We start from the raw sequence: 23,865 nt of genomic DNA on the forward strand, positions 1-23,865 counted from the left end.
CTAATCCCATTAGGAGTTTCCTAATCTAAATCTTTTATTTGTATTTGGACTCTCTTTAAGAGATAAGGATAATCTCTTATTTTATCTACAGATAAAAATCACCATTCCTAATCAAATTAGGAGATTCCTAATCCAAATCTTTATTTGGATATGGACTCTTTAAGTGGATAGGGATAATCCCTTATCCTATCTGTTGATCCAAATCCCAGAATCGCCCCTATTTAATTAATCTTATTAAGCTAGTTCGAATTGGGTTTTAAGCCCAATAAGTCTATGTGCTCACTTATCCTCTTAATCTGCTGCCCAGTTGGCTCTCCCTATATGGCATGGGACCCAAACATTTATCTACACATCAGTCATATGGGTTCAGCCCAGCCCCTGTTACAAGGCCTGGCCGAATACACTATAGGAGACAGTGAACCTCTGAGTCCGTCACCATGGGCTCTTAATGGGCCCAACATTTACACTAAATAGTCATTGAGTCAAGCCACCTTATAAAAACCTAAGGACTGTGGGCAGATGCAAGATTAGTCCATCAAGTATTACCCTCAATGGTTTTACAGTTAACCTCTCAGCCCGTAATGATCAAACACTGCCCGACAAGAGATGACCTCTCCATCGGCTGCAAGGTGCAGTGCTGCACTCTCTACTCACACAGATCCCGAGAATTAAAACCTTTTGCAAACATTTTGAATTAGGTTTCCATTAGAGAGAGTGCATCCCAATCATTCACTTTGTCCGACAAAGGGGCTGAACCTATCACTATAATCACCCACTCAGATAAATTCTCGAATTGTCCCAACATACCCTAGTTTTGACCCCCTCTAAGGATCTCACTGATTGGCATATCAAAGACAGTTCAATCTGACATCTAGTATAGTATCATAATCGAATCTAGGGTCACGTGTAACATTCTAGTTTTTTCCATCTATCTCCAAGGTCCAGGGCAATATTGGAATTTTGGCCTGGTTCAGGGTTTTAAGAAAATCTACACTGCATGTACCTCAGGTCTCACCCTGGAAGTTGAGACAAGCCACCCCAACCAACTTAGCGGTACATTAGTGTCAGTCTTGGCAGGATAAATCTCCCCAAATCTACTCAACGGCTGTGAAAATTCTAAATTAACACGAGTCTCATAATTGTCCAGTTTAAGGGTATTACACAGAAGCACACCACAATGACATGAATCAATTATGTACTTTATTCATTTACAATAAATGTCAAAAAGGTACATCAATCTGATTGGAGCTAAAGGGCATAATTGTCTAACAATCTCTTTTTTCTTATTTGCTACCATTTAAATTTTTATATACATACATTATCTCCTTTTTTTTTATTTGTCTTTTTATATTTTGAAATCTTAGTGATGCTTAAGCTATTTCTCTCCTCTATTGTCATTCCCAAACAGCGAAGTCACGCCAGTCTAGCCTACAAATTAAACTCCTCACCGCAAAGATTCCCTTTTTATGTTTTTCCTTTTCCTTTTTTTTCGACAAATTACTGTATATTGCTATTATCTACTCACCAATCCATTGTTCCAAACCCGCACTCTCTCTTTCTCCCTTTTTTTTTTAATTTGGTCTACTACCCGAAAGAATTTGTTTCAACCTTTTTTGATAGTTACCCTCCTTTTTTCTTTTCTTGTATTTTTTCAATTTTTGTTTTTCATGGCCACTTAATTAGTTAATGCATTTCTATCCATATGGAGGTGGAACGTGGTGAAAGCTCTGAGAGCTCAAACCCCAGGCTATCTTTATTTCAGATATGACTGAACTCAGGTGAAAGATCATACGGTCTAAGCCTTATCACAAGTTCAAAGAATATGAACTACTGCTATGCCAATTTACTCTCGGCAGACGAAATAGGTGAAACAAGGAAAAGAAAAACAACAGAGAAGCGCACACAAATGACAAGGATGGGATTCAATTACTTCTACTAATGATTATTCTGAAATAACATACAGGAATGAGTATAGCTTGATGCCCAAACACGAAAATGAAAGCAAAGCGCATATTAAAAGAAGGCAATAGAAATGATTCCAAGAGTAAAAACTAAATTCGCACCACTAATTTACAGAAGTTGGTTCGGTGACCACCTCATCACCAACTTTGCTTATCCCTTATTGTAAAAAATGACATCACTACCAACACTGGTTGATAATCCTAGGTAGCTCTCAATGAATATTAGTCGATACAATGAACAAACGAAGTTAAAAAGAAAACAAAAATTACTGAAGTTCTAGAAATAACAGAGCGAGTTGTTAATCCTTATCGGCATTGGTTATTAATCATCAGCTTGAGAAGTACGCCGTTTGTCAATCATCACCATCCTTGACCAATCCCCCAGGTTAGAGTATATAAATAAAAAATACATCAATCAACTGGAGATTACAGAAAAAACAATTTCAAACATCTCATGCAGAGGAGTATTCGGTTAGATGACATGAAGAAGACAAAATAGAGTAATACCCCTTGTCACGCATTCACCATCAACCTGAGACCTTCAGAGACGGCTCAACCGAGTCTCACTATTGTCTCTAAGGGTTGATCTGTTATTGCATCTAAGAAGGGAAGTATATCAACCAAATACAGAAGCTAATGAAGAACAAGAAGAGTAAATTTACTTGTTGAAGCTGAATTGCAATTAGTTTAGTATTTTGGCCAATGATGCGAACGACGACTGATAATGAATATCTGTGTGAAGTTCTCAGGAGGTAGTACCTGAAGGTGATGGTGAATTTGACGGAATCTGGCTGACAACCTAGTGGCTTTCGCTGCTACATATCAATTCATTCACAGCCACAGAATAAGTAAAATAGGGGATGATTAGCTTTTCTCCCCTGTTTGGAACTTCCCTCTTCCTCTCTTTCTTGCTCTTTCTTGGCTATTCTTGCCGCACCCAAAATGAAGCATTTAGGTCTCCTTTTAAAAAAGATCCAATGGCAACTTCGTAAATTCTTATAAAACTAGGGGGAGGCTGATAGCTTTGTTCATGCGGGTCAAAAGGGATCTAAAGGGTTAATCCAAGTTCGGTTCAATGATGGGTGATTCGGTTTAAAGAGGATTGCGACTAGTTTGAGCCTAAAGAGGGTTTTTGTGCTAATAGGCTAATAAAATTGGCAAAAACAGAATCTTTCCCAATTGATGGGTAAATAGGGGGTTTTTTGGTAAAAACTACCAGGGTGAGGTTTTTTAAGAGGTCCTGAGTTGATTGGTGGGGTCAAATTGGTCTAAATGGGCTCGGATTAGACAGATCTAGAAAGGGTTCACTTCGGTTAATCTAGGGTCTCAAAATGGAATCATTGTGCGATGGAGGGGTAAGCAGAGGTGTTTTTGGATGAAATTTTATAGGTGAGTGTTTGGAGGTATCTAGGATTTGATGGTGTGGTCTGATCAGTCTTAGAGGGTCAAGATCACAGGAATTTGGGACAATGGGATATTTTAGAGTAGAATCTTGGTTTGATAGAGGGATAAATAAGGGAATCTAGGGTTAAAACTTCGTGGGTAGGTGTTTTGGTGTGTATGGAGTCTAAAGGTGTGGTTTGATCGGTTTGGGTGTGTCTAGATCAAGGTAATCTTGGTTCTGAGTCTTTAGGCTACTGAGGGAGGTTGAAGTGGAATCTTCTTTTAATGAGGGGGTAAAAAAGGGAATCTTGAGTTGAAATTTTATGGGTAGGTGTTTTGGGAGATCTTGGGTTTGATGGTTATGTTAGATCTAGTGGTTGAGGTGTAAGTTTGGGTCAATTAGGGCCATCAGATTGGTATCAAACAAGTTTAACAGTGGATCCGAGGGCCCTCAGGGTGAAACTTAAGTTTTCTAGGTTTTTAGGTGTTTTGGAGAGGTCGAAAGGGTCTGATCGGGTGTTTGGGGTGAATTGGAGGCTTAGGCGACGGATCGAGCAAAAATCGGGTGTTGACAATTCTTCAGCATGTAAAGACCATCCACCATATGACCTCCACCAATCATCTTCCCCGAGGCCAAATCCTATATCATACAAGAGGAAGGAAAAAGGTTGCTGAGCAGTTTAACGAATTTGTTATACTACTAATAGAGAACAAGTTTATAGGTAGTTTTAAAACATGTAAAACATCAGAAATGGTGAGTCCAAGAGGAAGGCAGATGGTTCCTCTTGGACTTACCCATCATATAAAACTAGCTATGGTGGAGAAAGAACAATTAGCAAGTCTCACATTGTCCCGACCAGATAATAGGTGATAAGATTGAAAACAATTGAACTTACCCATCATATGATTTGATGCTCCAAAACCTATTATCCAAGGAAAGTATGAGGGATGTGATGACACATGGAAAGTTGTGGCAGAATTACCGTTACTTGAAGTAGACGCAAAGGAAGTCAAGGGGGGAGAAGCAGGATTCATCTAGCATATTGCCCTCCCATACAACTCCAAATGGTCACTGAAAAAATTAATGATATCTTCCTTGGGATCAATCACAAAAGAACACATGGTAGTGTAGACGATTGAGGCTCCTGGGAGGCTAAGTTAGTTGCATTAAAATTCTTTTGGCCTTGTTGTCTCAACTTCTTATTTTGGTCTAATTTTTAACTCAACTCCTGAACCCACTTTGATTTCCCATGAAGTTCCCAACATGTATCCCGAGTATGTCTAGATTTCTGACAATGTGTGCACCATAATTTATCATTGTCCTCAACTTTCTTTTGGAAGTCACTCTTCTTAAAGGAATTACCACCTCCCATAATAACACTCCCTTTAGCTACTAATGCAATATGCTCCCCCTCAAAATTATTCATTACATTCCATCTATTGTCTTTTGACTATAGTAGAGCATACACTTCTTGCACTGATGGAAGATTTTTGCTCCCTAATATCTGAACCCTGATAGATTCATATGTGGAATTCAACCCTAAGAGGAAGGCAAACACCCGTTGTTAAGAAACTAGAGAATTGTATACTTTAGCATCTACATCATAATTCTAGTCTATATTCTGATAATGATCTAGTTCTTTCCAAACACAGGTAAAGTCTGAATAGTAGACGGAGAGACTCCTCTCCCCCTGCTTACAAGTAGAGGAGGAAGCCTGCAACTGATATATTTTGGCATAATGGCATTGTTTCGAATATGTAGGTTTAGCCTACTACCATATCTCATGAGCTATTTCTGCCCGCATGTAATTCTTTTTCACTTCTGGCATCATGGACGAAAACAACCATGACATCACCATGTTGTTTTCCTAGTCCCACCTATCATGTTCTACACATCCAGACTATGGTTCTTAACTCTGATATACCCCACTTTTCCCCTTGTAGCTATGTAGAGCTTGATTCCCCTTGACCATTCTAGGTAATTGAGACCATCAAAGGGAATCACAGCCATGGGAAAACTCACGTCAAAGCCTCCACTCATTCTACTATGACTAGAGGTCACACCAGACACACCAGAACCCTTAGAAGACATGGCACTTGATTTTAGTTCAGTCAAAGAACTAGTTCTCAGTTTAGTTCAATCAAAAAATTTAAAACCTTAGTCCGGCCACAGTTCTAGGCACAAAAAAAATATTGTTCTCACACAGCATAATCAAATATGATCACACAACATCACTTGTTCTCATATTACAACCCAACTGAACCAGCTCAGATGTATAAAACATATCAAAAATCGGGTTTGACCAGTCCCTCCAAACAATAATTCATCAATTTTTTACACAACCACTAAAGGAAAAGCTATTGTCACAATAGTTACAAAACAAGAGGGGAGAGGAAGAATCACACAGCAAGCCTCCTCACGTCAACTAGAAGTCCCTTTTCTTTGATTCGATCACCAATGGACAAAGAAAGCATCTAGAGAAAGAAAAGGATTGATTGCCCTACTCCTAAGACTTGATCTATGGCTTTGATACCATGTTTTCTTGGTAAACACATAGTAGGATCTCAAAAGTAAGAGAAGAGGAGGGAGAAGAGAGAAAAGAGAAAAAATGTTTTGGAGAGAAAAAACATCAGCTGGCGGTGCCAACCTTTTTGATATTTATATTAGGGCAATCACTCAAATAATAAAACAATGTAAAATTACATATGTGCCCTTACGACACTAAACAAAAGTAAGACTAGCTTATTCAACATATGCTATGTGGGTTCACAAATGCTAGAAGAATTAGAGAAGCGAAAAGATGTTTTGACGCAGTGCCAGAAAAGAATGTTATCTCATGGAATTCGATGATTGATGATTTGATTAGAAATGGTGATGTGGATGAAGGAAGGTTATCAAAGAGTTTAGTAAAAATGGGTTCAATTGATATATCAAGCTAGTAAGCTCATGTGTACCCATTACTCAACCACAATCTCAAGCAACTTAGTTTTTTTTTTTTATAATAAATAATTTACCTATACAAAATACAACTACTACTCCAAATTTCTGAATCATACAATGCTGCAAATGCAACAATATATGGGGTTCAACTATAATACTAGAAAGGCATGATACCATTGAAATTTGTAATAAATCAACTGGTAACTAATCAAGTGGAATTCATCAAAATTTATGGGGAGTTTTGATTGGTAAAAGCCTTCTTTTTGGCATCATATATCCACGTGCACTAACCAGAAATAGATGGCTCATCAATGTGGCCTACATGGTGCCTTTAATTTCAATAAAAGGATAAAAGCATCCCTAACACAAATGTTTGCACAAACCCCTGTTTCTTACCCCCCTAAAAAATTGTTTACATTATGTCCTACGATTTAAAGGTTTGTGATTGCTGATGGTATGAAATACTAGTATTTCTCTAAAGAAAGAATGCATACAGGATACAGCCACCAGAACCCTAGTTTACAACCACCATATTGCACTCTGCACTTCTAGCTGATTCCCATTTTTATTTGAACCAAATAATAGTTCATTCAAATTCTGATTCTAGTAGATTTCAACACCAATTGCAATTTTGACATATTTTCATTCCAATTCTAATTGCCAATTAAGGGTGGATTGGACCCCGTTCAGTCCAAAATCAATGTGGATAGACCAACAAGACATATCGGATTGGACCAATCCGGTCCAAAATATTTATTAGATTAGACTGGACCTGGTTTGTATGTAATAAACTTATATTGGATTGGGTTGGACTAAGCTAAAATATGGTCCATTGACATAAGATAAGAATATAGGTGTCGATGGATATGGTTTGAGTTTAAACCAATATGAATTAAAACAAATTTGAATAGATTGGACGACATACATTGAATTGGACTGGTGCAAAATCATTCAAAATATTAATTGGATTAGATTGGACCTAGTCCATTCGTAATGGACTGGATCGGATTGGACCAAACCCAGCCCAATTGACACTCCTATTACCAAGCAAATGGACCCTGAATACATTGTCACTTCTAAGGCTGCATTTGGAAATATAAATGCTTATATAACTTTTCAATTAAAATAAGCAATCACAGCTACTATACAACTCAAGTTAGGTAACTTTGGATAGGTTTTAAGCAAGAAATATAGGGACAACTTGATCACAACTTAAACTTACATTCTCATGATTGTGAGCCCGAGATTTTACCATTACACCAATATTAAACACAATTGTATGGTTTTATAGTTACATAGATTTAAAGGCATGAGGATTAAGAATCTACTAGCTAGAGATAGAAATGCAAGTTTTGCCAGTCAATGGATCTAATTATTTTACTAGTAATGGTGGGGTGCAATGTAAAAGGAGAAACTCTTTAACTGAGTACCAAGTTTCAAAGTATCTATATCTATATATATTGATGTGCATTGTACGACATATATTGGTTTTTGAATCCACTAATATGCTAAAGGAGTGTTCCACAACATGGTTGGTTTTGTTTTTGAAAACAAAAACAAGTGCCATATCAACAAAATCAAGGTTCAAAATTTCGCAACATATCGACTGATATGTATTGTATCTTTAAGGGGTCAGCACGACAAATGATACAATCCTTTGTATTGTATCTTTTCATTGTGCCAACCCCATATCGGGGCGTATTGAGGGTGTATCGAGGTGTATCGGCGAATGCACTATGACTTTTCTGTAGCCAAAAAATAAATTTAAAACTTTTGAGAAAAAAAGACTTATAACTCTTTCTAAAAGTCTTATTTCTCTCCCAAACTCACCAAATCATCCCTATACATTCTTTGGTTGTAAGATCTTAAAAAAAAAAACTCAAAAAGAACCTCTAAAACTCAAGATTTTTGAAGTTTTTTCAACTTTTTTCAAAAACTGCAAAAATGGGTATTTTTTTTCAACTTATTTGATAATATGTTGCAATATTCTTTATATATTTTTTCATTTTGATGCTTGGAAATGATTTTATATAGATTGATATATTCTCCTTGTGTTGATAATCCTATATTTTTTGGTGCTTTAAATAGATCTATGTAATTTTTTAAAGAAAATTCAGAAAATATAAAATAATAAAAAAAGAAAATTTCATATTTTTTATGTAATCTACCCATAAAAACTAATTGTGTCATAGATATATGGGTGATATTCAATTTTTTTTATAATTTTTAGAATAAAAAATATTTATTAGTTATTTTGTTATAAAACAAAGAATATTTATTTTTGTAACTTTTTTTTTAATTTTAGAATAAAAAAATATTTATTGTTTCTAATTTTCTAATTCATAGATCTATTGAAATTTATTGTAAAATATTTATTTTTTATTTTTTAATAATTAGAATACAAAATATTTATTTTTTCTAATTTTTTGTGTGATATGACCATAATATTTACCATGTTGTAAATCTATGGATGATTTATCATATCCATGGAGTTATATTTTGTTATTTTTTTAATTTTTGTTATAAAAATAAAGTAATTATTTGAATAAGAAAAAATAATTATTTAAAAAATTACAGAAAATGTTTTCTTAAATCATTATTAAGCTTATATTTTGTACTTATAACCTTATTAGAGAATACCCATATGTTCCCGTATGTTGATTATGATATGTTTTTTCATAAAAATCACTAAATGATATGATTTTCATGTATATTTAATGCATTTAGGCATTATATTTAATGTTATTGATGTATTTTTATATTGGAGTATCTATAGTATTTCATGCATATCTTAATTTATCGTCTGCATTCATGCATATCCAAGGCATATCTCCATACATCTCTTACATTTGTTTTTCTAATACACTTAGTGTTTTCAATAATATAAACCATGAGAAAAATTATATTGTTTTGATGACATGGTACTTGTTTTTTATTTTCAATAACAAAACCATGTTCTCGAACATCCCTAAATATTACACATTAATTAGGACATTTGGCATTTTTAAAGATTAACCTCCCTAGAGATGTCCTGGCTCAATTCTTGAAACATAAAAAAAACCCAAGAATATCACCCATTTTGAATTGCATGACACACAATTCTTTGAGTGTTGCCAAAAAAAAAAAAAAACTTTGGGTGCTACCCATATAAATACTTTGAACCTTGCTGAATACTTTGGGGAAGAGTAAGAATTGGAGGGCAAATTTGTAATCTTATGGACAATAAGCTAGAGAATCGAGATACTTATGACTAGACCTGTTCATGGGCCGGGCCGGGCCAGACTTTCACTCTGTATTAATCGATTTTTCTAAGGCCTGAGCCCGAGCCCGACTCGACCATCGGGCCTACAACTTGGGCCCGAGCATGAAATTTAGCCCATGCTGTTACTACTACTGAAGCAGCTGAATAGAGAGAGAGAAAAATTATAAAGAAAAAAATAAAAAATGCATATATTAAATTTTAAATATATATTTCAATAAATATTATATTATTTATATATTTTATATAATATATAAAATGCATATTATCTATTTTATAAAATATATAATGCTGAGTCGGGCCGGGCTGGGCTTTTTTGACAAATCCCAAGCCTGGCCCGAAACACAATCAGGCTTACTGTGTTAGGCCCAAGGTCAGGCCCACAGGCCTAATTACATGACCAAGCCTGACCGGGGTGCGGGCTGGGCCATCGGGCTACCCGACCCATGAACAGGTCTACTTACGGCTATACTAAAGGGACAAGTTTTAGGTACAAGCGAAAGATTTAATAATCAGAATTGGATTGGTCTATTCTCATAATTTGTTTGGTTCAGATAGGAATCAACAAATGTGAATTAGAATGAATGGGATTTATTCCCATGGAAAGAGGAAATGACCATTCCCTCAAATGGGGAAATGCCAATACACTAGGAATGGGAGTGGGGTTCTGATTATAACATTCCGCTTAGAGAGTAAGGTTGAGCTGAATGCTTTAGCTGAACAGCCTGCTGAACAGCTAAAGCGTTCAGCTAATCTGAATTCCCTTAAGTAAGCAATCCCAGAGTAACTCACTTGTTATGAAACAAAGCTGGAACAACATCGGACATGGTCTGACGGCAGCCCAAGCAGTTGATTGCTGGATGAGGGTCCACCATTTGGGTAATCTATTCCTCTTTTTAGAGTTCACATCTATGCCCCACAATGCCCCACACAACAATTCCACTTTGTATTGAGAACATCTCCCGCTAACAAGTACGAGAGATGATGAGACACTCTTGTTATGAAACAAAGCCGGAACAACATCAGACATGGTCACACGGAAAGCCCAAGCCCAGGCGGCCCAAGCAGTTGGTCGTTGGATGAGGGCCCACCATTTGGGAAATCTATTATTTTTAACTCAAAATTCCGCCCCTAAATTTGGTGCGCTCAATGTCAATGGGCAACCCCAACCCGTATAAAATGCGCGGAAAGACAGCGCCGAGTCACCGACCGTTAAGAAAAACGGCCGTCAAGGAAAGAAGAGGAAAGAGGGGAAGAGAAGTGGACTGAAGTCCGAGACAGGAAAGAAAAAAAGCAGAACTCAACTTGTATGATTCCCTCTCTGTTTCTCTCTGGAGGAGTTCTTCTATCAGTACACCATCTGGTTCTATCAAGGTAGGTAGGTTAAAGTTATCCCGAAGAGGCGCTGGTTGAGGTCTCTCCCGTGTTCAATTACCACGACCATGGCTACCAAATCGTCAGCTGTATGTGATGATGACTACTCGTTACTTAAGGATCTTAAGATGGAAATCGACACAGATGAAGGCACATTCTCTCTCTGTTTTTGGATTTACCTATTAAATGCCACCAACCCTCCGTCTACAATCATCCGACAGGTCTGAATTTCGCCTCTCGTTTCCGTTTTTTGTCAATTTTTTCCATCACTACAAGCGTTAATGCTGAAGTCTTGTCATTTAGGAAGACTACCCATTTCAGTATATTCACCTATGAAGTTGATTATTAATGCTTTTATGGTATTATGTACATTGATGATGGTGGAGATATGGCAGAGTTTAATTCCTTCTCCGGATTCTCAAATGCATTCCTATTAAGATTCTTTTCGTTTCTTCAATTGCTTTTTTTTTTGGTTGTTTTTCTTTGTTTTTTTTTTTTTGGGTACTTATAGCTTTGTGCATATATTGGAGAATCAAATATTCTGGATTCAGATTTCAAAATGAATGCCGAGGTGCAAGGGCAAGTACCTGTTCGTATTCTTATGTCCCTGCCATTTTTCACTGGAGGAAGTAATTTTTTCCAGTTAAATAAAGCTGTTGTTTTACTTCTTATGGTTTGTTATATCCATTTTGATGCATTCCGTCATCCATTGCATCATCTGGGTATTGTTTTGTTTTCAACAAGCTCTAAGGTTGTTTTGGATTAGGGCGAAAAATGGAAAACATGGATGGAAAGGTATTCAGGGTTCCTCTTCTTTCTGTATTTTTTTTTTTTGCTGCTTGGTTCCTGAAATAGCACCAAGTGATATGCAGGAAGGATTTCTTTCTTTCTTTCTCTGTTTTTTTTTTTTTGTTGCTGATATATTCTATGCTCATAACGGTAACAAACAGGTACTGCATTTATACTGAATTAATGTTTGTTTCTGAATGTGCAGATGCAGTCTGATATTGAAGGTGATGCTCCCTTTCTTGTTTTGAATGAGGAGAAGAAAATGACACTATTTCCGTTGTTGTCCCTACATGAAGAAGCTCCTCATCCTGGAAACTCCACTTCATTGTTCAAAATTCCCTGCATATCTTCGGAGGTTGAGTGCCCATTGGAAAAATGGGTTCATGTTGGATGTGAGGTTTGTTTTCATCCAAACAGAAGAATTAGTCTGTTTGAAGAGTTTGTTCCTCGCCTTAGCAATTTCTTTTTCTTCCTAGTGCTATGAGATGAATCAGTTGATCTGCTAACAGCAAGTCTTTCATTAAATGAATATGGGATACCACTTAATGTTGGTTTATTTAAGTTTATTGTTTTTTGTCATCTATATTAACTTACCCAATTTAGCCATATAATTGTGGCTTTATAGATTTTAGCAGCTTTTGACCAAATGACATTTAGTTTTAATGTTTGCATTTTCTATTCATTTATAGGTTACATAGAATAACATCTTTACTATATAATGCTGAAACTTTGTATAAGCAGCCTCATGACAATGCCACCTTTTCTTTATGTTATATAGGTAGCTTAAATATAAAAAGGTAAAAATTTTAAGAATTTTTTTTTCATAATATATATATAAGGGTAAAAAGTAAGCTAGGTTTCTCCCTCCCTCCTTCCATCTTCCATCCCTTCCTCCCTCTCTCTCTAACGTGCATTTAGTGTTCTCTCTCTTCCCTCTCCCACAAAATAGTGATAGGTTACACTAGAAACAACAATAGATAGAAAAGAACAATTAAATTGCAAACATTAAACATGTGATCCCAGACTAACCCCTTGTACTTTCATTTTCTTATCTATTAATCCACCTCTCTTTTTTCATTGTCAATTATACATTTAAAATAACAAAATTTATTTAACCAAATTATTTAAACTAGTTGAATGAATCCAACAAAAATACAAAATAGAATATAAAAATATTTGATTATCTTTCATTTTGATCAAAAAGGTTTCTGCAAAGCATAAAATCAATTGTTCTATCTAAGCATATTAAAGGACAATGGTTAAAAAAGAAGGAAAACCAGCATTCAAGTCAAGAATCCCTCTATTAACATATTGTATATGAGATTCTTTCTAATCCTATTGAAGGACAATGGTTTCAAGAGAGGGTAAAAATGGTACTAAGTCTAATAGTGAAAAAAGGGGAAAAGAGGGTCTTCAACCCTTTACTAAAGCATGTGCCTTTGTGCTAGCATTATATATGCATTTACTGTTATTATGGTAGTTGTTTCTCCTTCCATATTTAAGTTATACTGTTTTATATGTACATGGATCTTTACTGTTGTTTTTTTGGGACTCACGTGGTGTTTAATTTTAGTGTAACATTTATATACTTTTATGTAGTAACAAATGAAATATTCATTGGTTGTTGCATTGACATCAGGCATCTAAAGATCGTATGTGTCTTCATATAAATGGGGTGGTTGTGGGAGATAAACCACTGGCGTCTTCCTTGAAGAATGATTCTAGCCCAGATGATTTGAAGAAGGTAACTTTGGCTGGTAATGATGGAGGTGATGGGAAATTTCAGGCTTATGTCCATCATGCACGAGTCTTGCCTGTGACAGCCTCTGTTAAGGATCACTTTATGGAGGTGCATGACTGGAAATCCTGTTTTCTTTTCATAATTTCTTCCTCTCCTTGAAAGAGATGCATGATTCTATCTTAAGAAACGTTTTCTTAATCTGATAACAGAACCCACCAGTGGAATTATCCATTGACAGTTCATGTGCCTCAGAGATTGAAGAAGGCGGTGATGGTGTTTGGAGTGTTGTTGGTGGCAAGGTTAGAGATCTCTACATATAAGAAGAAAACTACTCTTCTGTAATAGTATTTCTCATGTTTGAAGTGGGACTATTGCTTACCTTTAGTTACTATTATTTTGAGTATGTCTGTAACTCCACATGTATGTGTTTTTTTAGGTGTATTATTATGATTTGCCTTGCGTTAACTATCTCAGCCTTCTGCAAGAACAATTTCATAATTGAAGTGTTTAGTTGTTAATGGAACATGCCCACAATCTGCAACTAAGTCATGGTTTAATGAACTTTATCTTCACATTTTTGAAAACCTTATCTTACCACTGACTTTATTAACCTAGAAAGCTACAAGGGTAACTGTATCTTGATAAGATAATCCTGAATTGAATAGTTTCCCATGCTTTGTATACCATCAACTTGAAGAGGTGGAGTCTGTTTTTTTATCAGGGCATGTTTGTCATGACATATATTCTTACTTTTAGTTTAAAAGAGTGTAAAGAGATGGTCAAGAGCTACTCTATGGATGATAATGGTGCTATAGTGAAGTTGCCATTAGGGGTGAAGGACCGGATTACTTTGTCAGGAATAGAGGAAGAGAAATAAGCATCTGCAACTGAGGAGAGCAGAGAGGGGACCTCAGAAAATTAAAGCCATAAGACAAGCCTAGGCTCTCACAGATTGGGACTGACAATACTAAGGTCTGCTTGTCCAAGGCAAGTCTAAATAGGTTGGGGAAAGACTTATATAGGGGAAGATGGCCCTACCAAAGGTCAGTCCAAATCTGATGAGGTTACCATCCCCAGAGTGAATCGAATAAAGCTAGAGAGAAGAAAGACTATGATTGAGTGATACCTTTCCATGGATTGGTGATAGTGGACCTACTTAGTGACTGAGAGCTGACCCTACCAATACCATTCCTACCATATTTGCTGCTAATAATGGAGGCCCAGAGAGAATCAGGTTCGTTCAACATCTGCCAGTGCCATTTGCCAAGCAATGTAATATTCCTTTCAGCTATACTACCCAGACACAAACCACCTTCCTTCTTGGATTTGCAAATAGTCTCCCAGTTCAAAAAATGATCTCTTTTTCCACCACCTCCTACCCCATCCGGAAGGAAATTACGTTGTAGCTTTTCAATGTGATTTCTCACCCTGGCAGGCACTTGAAGCACTGATAAAAAGGTAGCAGTCTTTGGATTTCAATGTGATTCAATAGTCTTCCAGGAGTTCATTCTTCTTCACACTTTTCAATTACTGGATCCCAAAAGGTAGCAGTCTTTGGATTTCCACCTAGTGGCAACCCAAGGTCTTTTATAGGCCAATTCTCAATGTTGCCTCTTGTAGCATCCCGTGGTTCATCAACTGCTGAGGGATATTAATTCCAATGATATTGCTGTTCTCAAGGTCTGCTTTCAGTCCAGTAACCGCTTTAAAGAACTTTGCGGTTCTTTTCAAATTGAGAAAATACTCTGCATTTCCTTGAAGAAAGAAAAAAGAAGATTATATTGTATCATCAGCATAATGTAAGTAAGAGATGTGAATTTTGTCCCTTCCCACTTAAACCTTGGATAAAGTTCAAAGAAGCTGCCTTCCAAAGAAAACATCAAGGATGGGGGGAGGGGGGGAGGGGACCCTCCAGAGGCTTTAAAGAACTCCCCAGAAGGGTACCATTGATAATGATAGAAAACCAAGATGATTGGATACCACACTTGATTCAACAGATCCAACTCTCCTCAAAGCCTTTTATCTCCACTATGTGCTACAAACAACCCCAATCCCTTTGTCATATGCCTTTTCATAAAAAAAAGTACTCACCTAGTCTACTTGTTTGACAGTATGCATGTCCATATGAATGCCAAATGATTTTTTAACCTTAGAATGACAATGATAAAATCCTGTTTGGATTTATTTATTTTTGTGTCATCATTAACTTTCTCATATTCCTTTATTGTTTCTGAAATTCTCCACATACTTTTGACAATAGGTTCATCAAGATACATTTATGCTTGGCTCAATACAGTGTTAATTTGATTTTTTTTTGGCTTCAACATACTAATAATACTTTAATAATTCATCAAATAACAGGCATCCTGTCGGAGGAACTTCTCACTGGATGTTGTTCTATCAGATGCCTTTGGCCATCCTGTAAATAAGGAAATGGAGGTCTCTTCTTTTTATTATCCTCCCACTCTCAAATGCTAACATATTCTACATAATGTTACGAAACCTGCTTACCAGTCACATTTAAATTGCTCTGTTATTTACAATGGTCAATTGCTTGTCTTCTTTAGGTTGTTGCTTCACTTTTATATGCTGACAATGGGATGCCTGTTGAGAAACCAAGAGATGCAGAAGCTCCCCTTTTGACAAGCTATGACGGAATTGAATATGCTTCTTTCAATAGACCAAGTAAACTATTGCATGGTCGTGCATCCTTTAAGCTCAAGATATCACAGGTGCATATATATGTGTATAAGGGGATTTTTTTTTTTAAGATTCAATCTGGTTTATATGTACATACTATGTAAATAAGGACATGAAGAGTCGTGAAGAGAAAAACTCTAAAATGATTCAGGTATCTTACATTGTCAAATGTGACAATGTTGTATAGGGCCCAAAACAACCTTACATTTTTCTCTTCATCTTCCATCTATAGAAGTTTCAACTAAAAAATTTGATGGAAAAAAATATTGTAAATTGAAGGAAGAAAAAAAGATCTTTTACACTGTACAGAAAGATTAAAAGATCACCTATCCTTTTCCCTGTTTATTCATTTATTTACAAATAAAAACCTCTTTTCTTTAGAAAAAAATAAAACACAAGCAATGTTCTTTCTTCTATGATTATAGTTTTCTATTACTTTTCATGAAACTGCTTTATTTATGTTGAGAGTGCCTGTAATAAAATCTAATACATATATGTACATATGACCTGAGAGTTATTAAATTAAAAAACTCCATGTTGGACGTGCAAAGTGGAAGACAAAATAAATGCTGGCAATTACCCTTCGGGGTGGGGGGTGGGGGGGGTCATGCTATTGGAGCAGTGTGTGGAAACTAAGTGATCTGGTTGGGAATCACCTGGTCTGGATCAAGTGGCAGGAGGTGCAGCAGGATTGGATGTTTACCAGGTGTTGATTCTGTAAGGTCTTCCTTGAATTGCAGTATCATTAAAGTACTTCAATCAGGTGACTACTGCAGACGGATCAAGCAATCTGGATTGGCCATATTTTATAATTGAGGAACAAAATATAAAAATTGTGAGAAGAAGCTGAAGCAGTGTTGATTGAAGATAATGTGCCCATGGAGCAAAGTGAAGTGGATTCAGAGAGTGGGTTGAATGTCGGGGTAAAGTAAAGGTTCGAATTAACAAAGTACATTAGGTGCACAATCAAGGGGCGATTGCTTGCTGTAATGGTAAAATATCAGGCTGACAAATGTTAGCACATTGGTTCGAATCTGAGAGTGGCTACTTTGTGTGAAAAAGTGCCGAAGGTTAGGTCCATATCCAGTGCACCTTTCCCATGACCCTAGATAACTGGGACCAACATTGGCCTAATGGTTTTTTTATCAGGTGCAAAATCATTTCCCTTTGGATGAATTGGTGGTTAAACAATGCCCAAATGGTAAAATATCTTTGTTTATTTTTCTTTGGGGGAGGGGGAGAGGTCTGACAGGAATTTACTGTGGCCACCTTTAATAAAAAGGAAATGAAGTTTTGTTGAGTAGGAGTAAAGGCTTGAGCTATAGAGAAAGATTATGATAATAGTGCTGTCTAAAGGAGATGACATGGCAGCTCAAGATCTTGATGTGATTGCAGTCAGATGGAAGTAGGGGGTGGTCAGAAGAAGGGGCAGAAACAAAAAAGAGTTGTCTAAGGCTGTAATTGTTTCCTAAGCCCTTGTGAGGGGATCCACCAGAAGTACCAGAGGTAAAGAATGGGGTGGGGGTGGGAAGAATTTTTTTTCTGTATTTTCTTTTGGGTGGTGATTGAGGATATTTGTTTTGCTTTCTTTAGAGGGGTTGGTTTGGCTTTATGATTCTGTAAAGTAAATGTTGTTATTTATGTTAATTATACAAAAATGTTTTTACTTGTGTTACGGAGCTCTTGATTTTTGTTATATCTTTTTTTTTTGTTTTTAATTTCTATTTAGGCCATCAAATGGGGTCAAGTTGGGAGGGGTTTTAGAGAATGAAGGCGAGCCAGTGATTAACGATGGTGAAGAAGGAAGCCAGGTATAGAATTTGGCCTTTGGATGATAGTGCTGAGAATGAAGATGAGGGATGGGATGGAAGATGAGCATGCGGAGGTGGTGGTTTTAGATGAAATTCATCAAATTGATGGAACTATTGATTTGGAAACTATCATAAAAGCAGAGGTTAAAGTTAGCTAAACTTTGTGATTGTTTTTCTTGGGTGGAGAAGAATTTCTGAGGGAGGTTTTTAAGGAGTTGGAGGAGAAAAGTTGAGAGAAAGATAATGAAGATTTAGTGACTTGCAAATAGGCTGGTTTTAATTTAGGGATAAAAGAATTTCTAGATTGCTTAAGTTTATCTGGAGCTTCAGGGGAGATTGACAGAGAGGGCGGAGAGATGGCTGTAATTCAAATCTTTAAGAAGAATATGGTTCTAGAGTTAGAGAGGATCAGTGCTAGATCTAAGGAGTTGAAGGAACTTGGGAAAATTCCTGATACTGTAAGGCACTTTAGCAGGTAGAAGAAACATCGAACGGAGGTTCAAAATTTTGTCACGTGCATATTGTATTGGTGGATCACCAATATGCAAAATAATGGACCTATGGGGTTTTGACTTATTTCAGAAGGTAGACAGGCCTAAAACCTACCCCTGACCTATTTTTGAAAAAAAAAATAAAAAAGGGGTTGCACAAGGTTCAAAGTACTGATACACCCCTTCCACCGTATCGGGGTGTATTGATATTTTGAACCTTACATCCAAATATTCAGGTTTCAAAAGATGAATAAATCAAGGAACGGTATTAAGAGTAAAGAGGTTCCTGTTCAAGCAGCTGGAGACATAGAATAGGTGAGTCTTGATTGGTGTGGTGTTAAGTAGGAGCATGGTGGTCTATGGTTGTAAGCTTTTGATAGTTTGCTTGGGTTTGGTGTTTTTGCCATTTGGTTGGTTTGGTGGTTCGTTGTAAACTTTTGTTAGTTCACTTTTTTCTTTGGTTTGGTGTCTTTCTATTGGAGATTTTTTGAATGCGATTTTGAGGGCTAGGAGTTGGGTTTTGGTTGGATGAAGGGATGTTATTTTTTCTCTTTTCCTTTCAGGTGATTTCTTGCCACCTTTCTTGTAATCTTCTTTTTATTTAATAAATTTTATTTTACTTCCAAAAATAGTATTTCTTTTAATACATTTTTAATCTATTATAAGAAAGCATGGATTTGGCACTCCACACTCCTCATTTAGTTGTTCTTTTTTTCCTTTCTTTTTTGATCAGTAACTGTTGGTAAGGTCTATGGCCGCTTGTAATGGAAGCTTGGAATCAAATCCCACTGCCATCAGGGTTAGGGGTTAAGGGTAAGGGGATGGGATACCCCCCATTGCGCATCCCCATATCTTTTGTTTGTTGAGAAATTTCCCCCAACTTTCTGTTTCTCTCTTATTTTCTATCAAACCAAACATAGCCTTAGATTTCTCCAGTACAATTGCTCTCTGTCAACCCCCTGCTTGGCCATAGAGTCAGCCAGTCCATTGGCTGATTTGTGGACCCAAATGAATCTTGTTTCCAGCTGTCTTGCAAGTGCATAATTTAAATAGGGTAGCATTTTGGCAAATAGACTTTTTTTTATCAATACCATTGAATTTTATTAAGGATTGAGAAATTACATAGAAAAGGATCTAAAAAATCTTAACTCCCTAATACACCAATGTACACCCAAACCATAAAACAATTACAAAAGAGCCCAAAAAATAGAGTGTCTATTCACCCCTTGCCTAGCTAAATCATCTGCCAATGAATTTGCACCTCTTTACCCATGTACAACGAACTTCAATGTCCTTAGTCAGCCACTTAAACTTCCTCTTTTCATTGCTGTTATTCCAGAGCTTAGAGTTGTCCTCTTTTAGCCAATTCACCACAATTTCTGAATCACCTTCTATGAGCAACTTTTTAATATGCATGTCCTTGGCCCTTTGTACCCCTTCAAGAGCTCCTAGTATCTCAGCCCTCAAGGAATCTCCCACCCCAATTGGACCAGAATACATAGCTAACAGATTCCCTTTTTCATCTCTTATCACTCCCCTATTCCGGAGGGCCCTGGATTGCCCATACTGCTGCCATCAAAATTCAGTTTGGTAAAGCCGTTAGGTGGAGGTGTCCAACAAGAACTTGAAGCCTTCTTAACTGAAGCTGAATTTGCAATCTCCTTCCAATTTCTTAGCATCTCATCAACTGAGAAATCTGTAAACAATTCCAAAGTTTTCAACCAATGTATCACCCTAATGTGAATAATCTCCAAAGTTACTTCCAAGCTTCTCTCCTTATTTGAAAAAATCTGTGAATTTCTCTCCTCCCAAACAGTCCAACAAACTGCAGCCCTAACACATCTCCACATGGTCTTGGCCCTTTTTGTTGGCCAATTAGGCATGGAAGTGAATAAGCTTTGCACATTCAAAGGGGGGGGGGTCCACCTGCACCCAAACAAAGAAATCAACCATTCCTAAATAACTTTAGCAAACTGACAGGAAATTAGTAAATGGTATCCAGACTCACCATCAAATTTATAAAGGACACACTAGTGAGGAGACAAACAACTATTGGGTCTTTTCCTTTGAAGTAGATCTCCTGTATTAACTCTTTCTAGAAAGGCTTCCCAACAAAAACTCCCAACCTTTGGAGGTATAGGTTGACACCACACCTCTTTAACATGGAAGGATAGTCCAACATAAGAAGGATGTAATAGGGCCTTAAAGAAAGAGGCATAGGTGTAGAAACCCGAGGGAGTTATCTGCCTTTGGTGGCTCTAGGAAGACCCCTTCAAGAATGGATAATAAGGCTGAAATACAACCTAACTCTGTGCCCCTGATATCTCTTCTCAAACCTAGGTTCTAGCCGAATCCATAAGGTGAGTTAGAAGGTACAAGGAAAGAGGAAACTAGTTCATTTTAAGGGTAGAGATAGCAAAAAGAGCTAGAAATTGTTTTTTCAAAGAGGAATCCCCAACCCAAACATGTTCCCAGAATTTAATGAGGTTGCCTAAGTGCAAGTCATACCTGATCTAGGGAGAGAACAAGGGCAAAATAACTTGAATAGCTTTCCAAAGAGATGCTCTTGTAGTAGTCCTTGCTAGAATCCCAAAGTCCCATCCATTGTTTGCCACCCCATGAATACTTTCCACTATCTTAATCCAAAGTTTTTCTTTCTCCAATGAAAATCTCCACAACCATTTCTCTAGTAATGCTAAGTTCCTATTCCTTATGTTCCCAATTCCCAGACCTCCCTCCTTCTTACTCCTACACACCACCTCCCACCTAACCCTATGGTCCTTCTCCTCCTCTGGCTCCCAGAGAAAATCTGTCATTAGTTTTTCCAACCTACTAGCCACCTTAACCAGAATCTTAAAGACTGACAAAAAATAGATAGGAAGGTTAGCTAGTGTAGACCTAATTAGAGTGATTGTCTCTCCAAGAGACAAATAGTTTTTCTTCCAATTGGCAAGTCTCTTTTCAAATCTCTCCACAACCGGAGCCCAAAAATCACCTTTCTGAGGATTATCTCCCAATGGCAAACCAAGGTAGTTTAAGGGCCAATTAGATACTACACACCCCAAAATGTTTGCACACTCACATACTTCCCCTTTCCTTATATTGATTCCAACTATAAAACTTTTCTCAAAATTCACTTTAAGGTTTGGCATTTGCTCAAAAAGTTGTATAGTGAGCTTCAAGTTTCTGATCCTATTGAGATCCCCTCCTTCACAAAACAGAATTTTGTCATCTGCAAATGGCAATTCCTAATGCAGCCCATCATCCACTTGCACCAATTGTGTCCAAACCCAAAATTGATAAGCACCTCCAATAGGAAAGACCAATCAGCCAAGTCATAAGCCTTTTCCAAATCCAATTTGCAAACCACCCCTCTTTTCCTAGATCTCTTGAAATCCTCCAAACTCTCATTTGCTACAAGTATCTGATCTGTTATCTGTCTCCCCTTCAGAAAAGCTCCTTGGTTATTTGCTATGATTGCTGGGAGCACCTTCCTAATTCTAATGGACAACACCTTAGTGATGATCTTATAAAGGCTATTAACTAAGCCGATTGGCTTGTAATCCCTCGGATGGCTTGCATTCATTTTTCTTGGGTACCAATGTAATGAATGTGGAATTTAGCCCAGGGTTAATCACTCCTCTAGTATGGAATTCATCAAATACCAGCCTTAGGTCCTCTTTTAGTATCTCCAACAATCCTGATAAAAAGCCATCGTAAAACCATCTGGGCTTAGTGCCTTTGATCTATCCATAGAAAATACCACCTCTTTTATTTCTTCCAAATCAAATTTCTTTTCCAGCCACTCCCTATCTTCTAGCATCAGTGTTGGCCATTCCAACCCCTCGAGCCACACACTATTATTTAGGGGCCTTCTAAATATAGACCTAAAGTGATCTGCAATGCCCTTGCAATCTCTTTTTGATTGGAAATTGTTGCCCCTTCAATCTCCAAACTTGAAATAATGTTTCTTCTCCTTCTTCCACTTGTCATAGCATGAAAAAACTTGGTATTTCTATCCCCCTCTTTCAGCCATTTGCATCTTGACTTTTGCCTCCAACTTATTTCCTCCTGAAGAAGATAGTCCTCTAACTGTTTGCGCAATTTCCATCTTTGTTCCTTATCCTCTTCTGTTAGGTAGCCCCTCCCATCTTTGCTATCCAGGTCTTCAATTTATGCAATCACACTCTGTTTCCTTTCCTCCAGTCTCCCAAACTCTAAAAGGTTCCATTCCTTGATTCTAACTTTCGAATATTGGAGCTTTTTGTGAAACCACATCCCACTCCACTTCACTGTTGGGTTGCTGTCTAACCACCACTCTTTAACTTTCTTAATGAATCTTGGGTGTCCTAACCACATATTTTCAAATCTAAATGAAGCAGGACCTGCATTTCTCACCTCCTCCTTCCAAATTACAATAGGCCAATGGTTGGAGGTCACCCTTGGAAGTGCTCTAGAGTTCAGATTCCCCCAATGTTCTTCCCAATCATTTGAAAATAAAAATCTGTTCAGCTTAGAGCAAATTGGATTGACTTGGAGATTGGACCAAGTAAAACACCTATATGACAATGGGATATCTTTAAGTTCATAAGCATCAACAAATTGATTAAATCTCCTCATAATTGTGGTTGACCTCTGCCTAGGACCGTTTGTTTCTTCCAAGAATCTGATTACATTGAAATCACGTCCTAAGCACAATAACCCATCCCACAATCCCCTTATGTCGGCCAGTTCTCCTCATAATTTCCTCCCCTCTCTGTAGTCATTCGGCCCATACACATTGGTTAACACCCATTCAAATCCATCCTCCACTTGCCTAAACTTTAAGGAAATTGAAAATTGTCCTATCATTTCCTCCATACCTACAAGTACCTCATTCTTCCACATTGTCACAACACCCCCCTGTAGACCCCCAGGAAGGTAAAGCCATCCAACTAATCCCCCTACCTCTCCACACACTCCTTGCCCACTTGATGTCAAATTCTGCTCTTTTATTTCCTGCAACAGTACCACATCTCTGATCTTTATTCTTTATTCTTTTTTCTTCCTTGCACTACCCAGTCCCTTAACATTCCAGCTTATGATCCTCATTAATCTCTATTCTCCACCCCTTAAACCTATCACCTCCACATATTTCCTTTCCCCCTTTCCCCTCTAACACCAAAGCTTTTATCTCCAACATCCTTCAACAGTCTTTCAGCCTCACTTATTTTTCTCCTTTTAGCCTTAACTTCTTCTCTCTTTTTTTGTAAGAACACTTTCAGATCATTTGGATATTTCAATTTACACCCCAACTTCTGCACAAACACTGCTACAGAGTCCTCACTAGTCAGCTTTCTTTTGTTTGTCTTTCTATTTCTCTCCTCCTGACCTATGTCCCCACCTCTACCTTCTTCCTCCTGAGTTCCTTCTACA

At 37.2% G+C, this 23,865-nt stretch overlaps 1 protein-coding gene across 1 annotated transcript in view; it reads left to right on the plus strand.

Moving 5' to 3' along the window:
* The first annotated feature begins 10,682 nt into the window (after nucleotides 1-10,682).
* The window catches only part of LOC148880691 (SH2 domain-containing protein A-like), a 62,871-nt gene continuing 49,688 nt past the window's right edge, over nucleotides 10,683-23,865 (plus strand). The window contains exons 1-6 of the mRNA XM_088962663.1: nucleotides 10,683-11,139; nucleotides 11,913-12,104; nucleotides 13,347-13,556; nucleotides 13,658-13,747; nucleotides 15,810-15,887; nucleotides 16,016-16,180. Coding sequence (XP_088818789.1) covers nucleotides 10,987-11,139; nucleotides 11,913-12,104; nucleotides 13,347-13,556; nucleotides 13,658-13,747; nucleotides 15,810-15,887; nucleotides 16,016-16,180 — 888 coding nt within the window. The 5' untranslated portion in view covers nucleotides 10,683-10,986. The remainder of the gene's footprint in view (nucleotides 11,140-11,912; nucleotides 12,105-13,346; nucleotides 13,557-13,657; nucleotides 13,748-15,809; nucleotides 15,888-16,015; nucleotides 16,181-23,865) is intronic.

This window comes from Nelumbo lutea, chromosome 1, assembly GCF_056320005.1.
Source record: "Nelumbo lutea isolate HS-2025 chromosome 1, American lotus-T2T, whole genome shotgun sequence".
Classification (NCBI taxonomy): Eukaryota; Viridiplantae; Streptophyta; class Magnoliopsida; order Proteales; family Nelumbonaceae; genus Nelumbo; species Nelumbo lutea.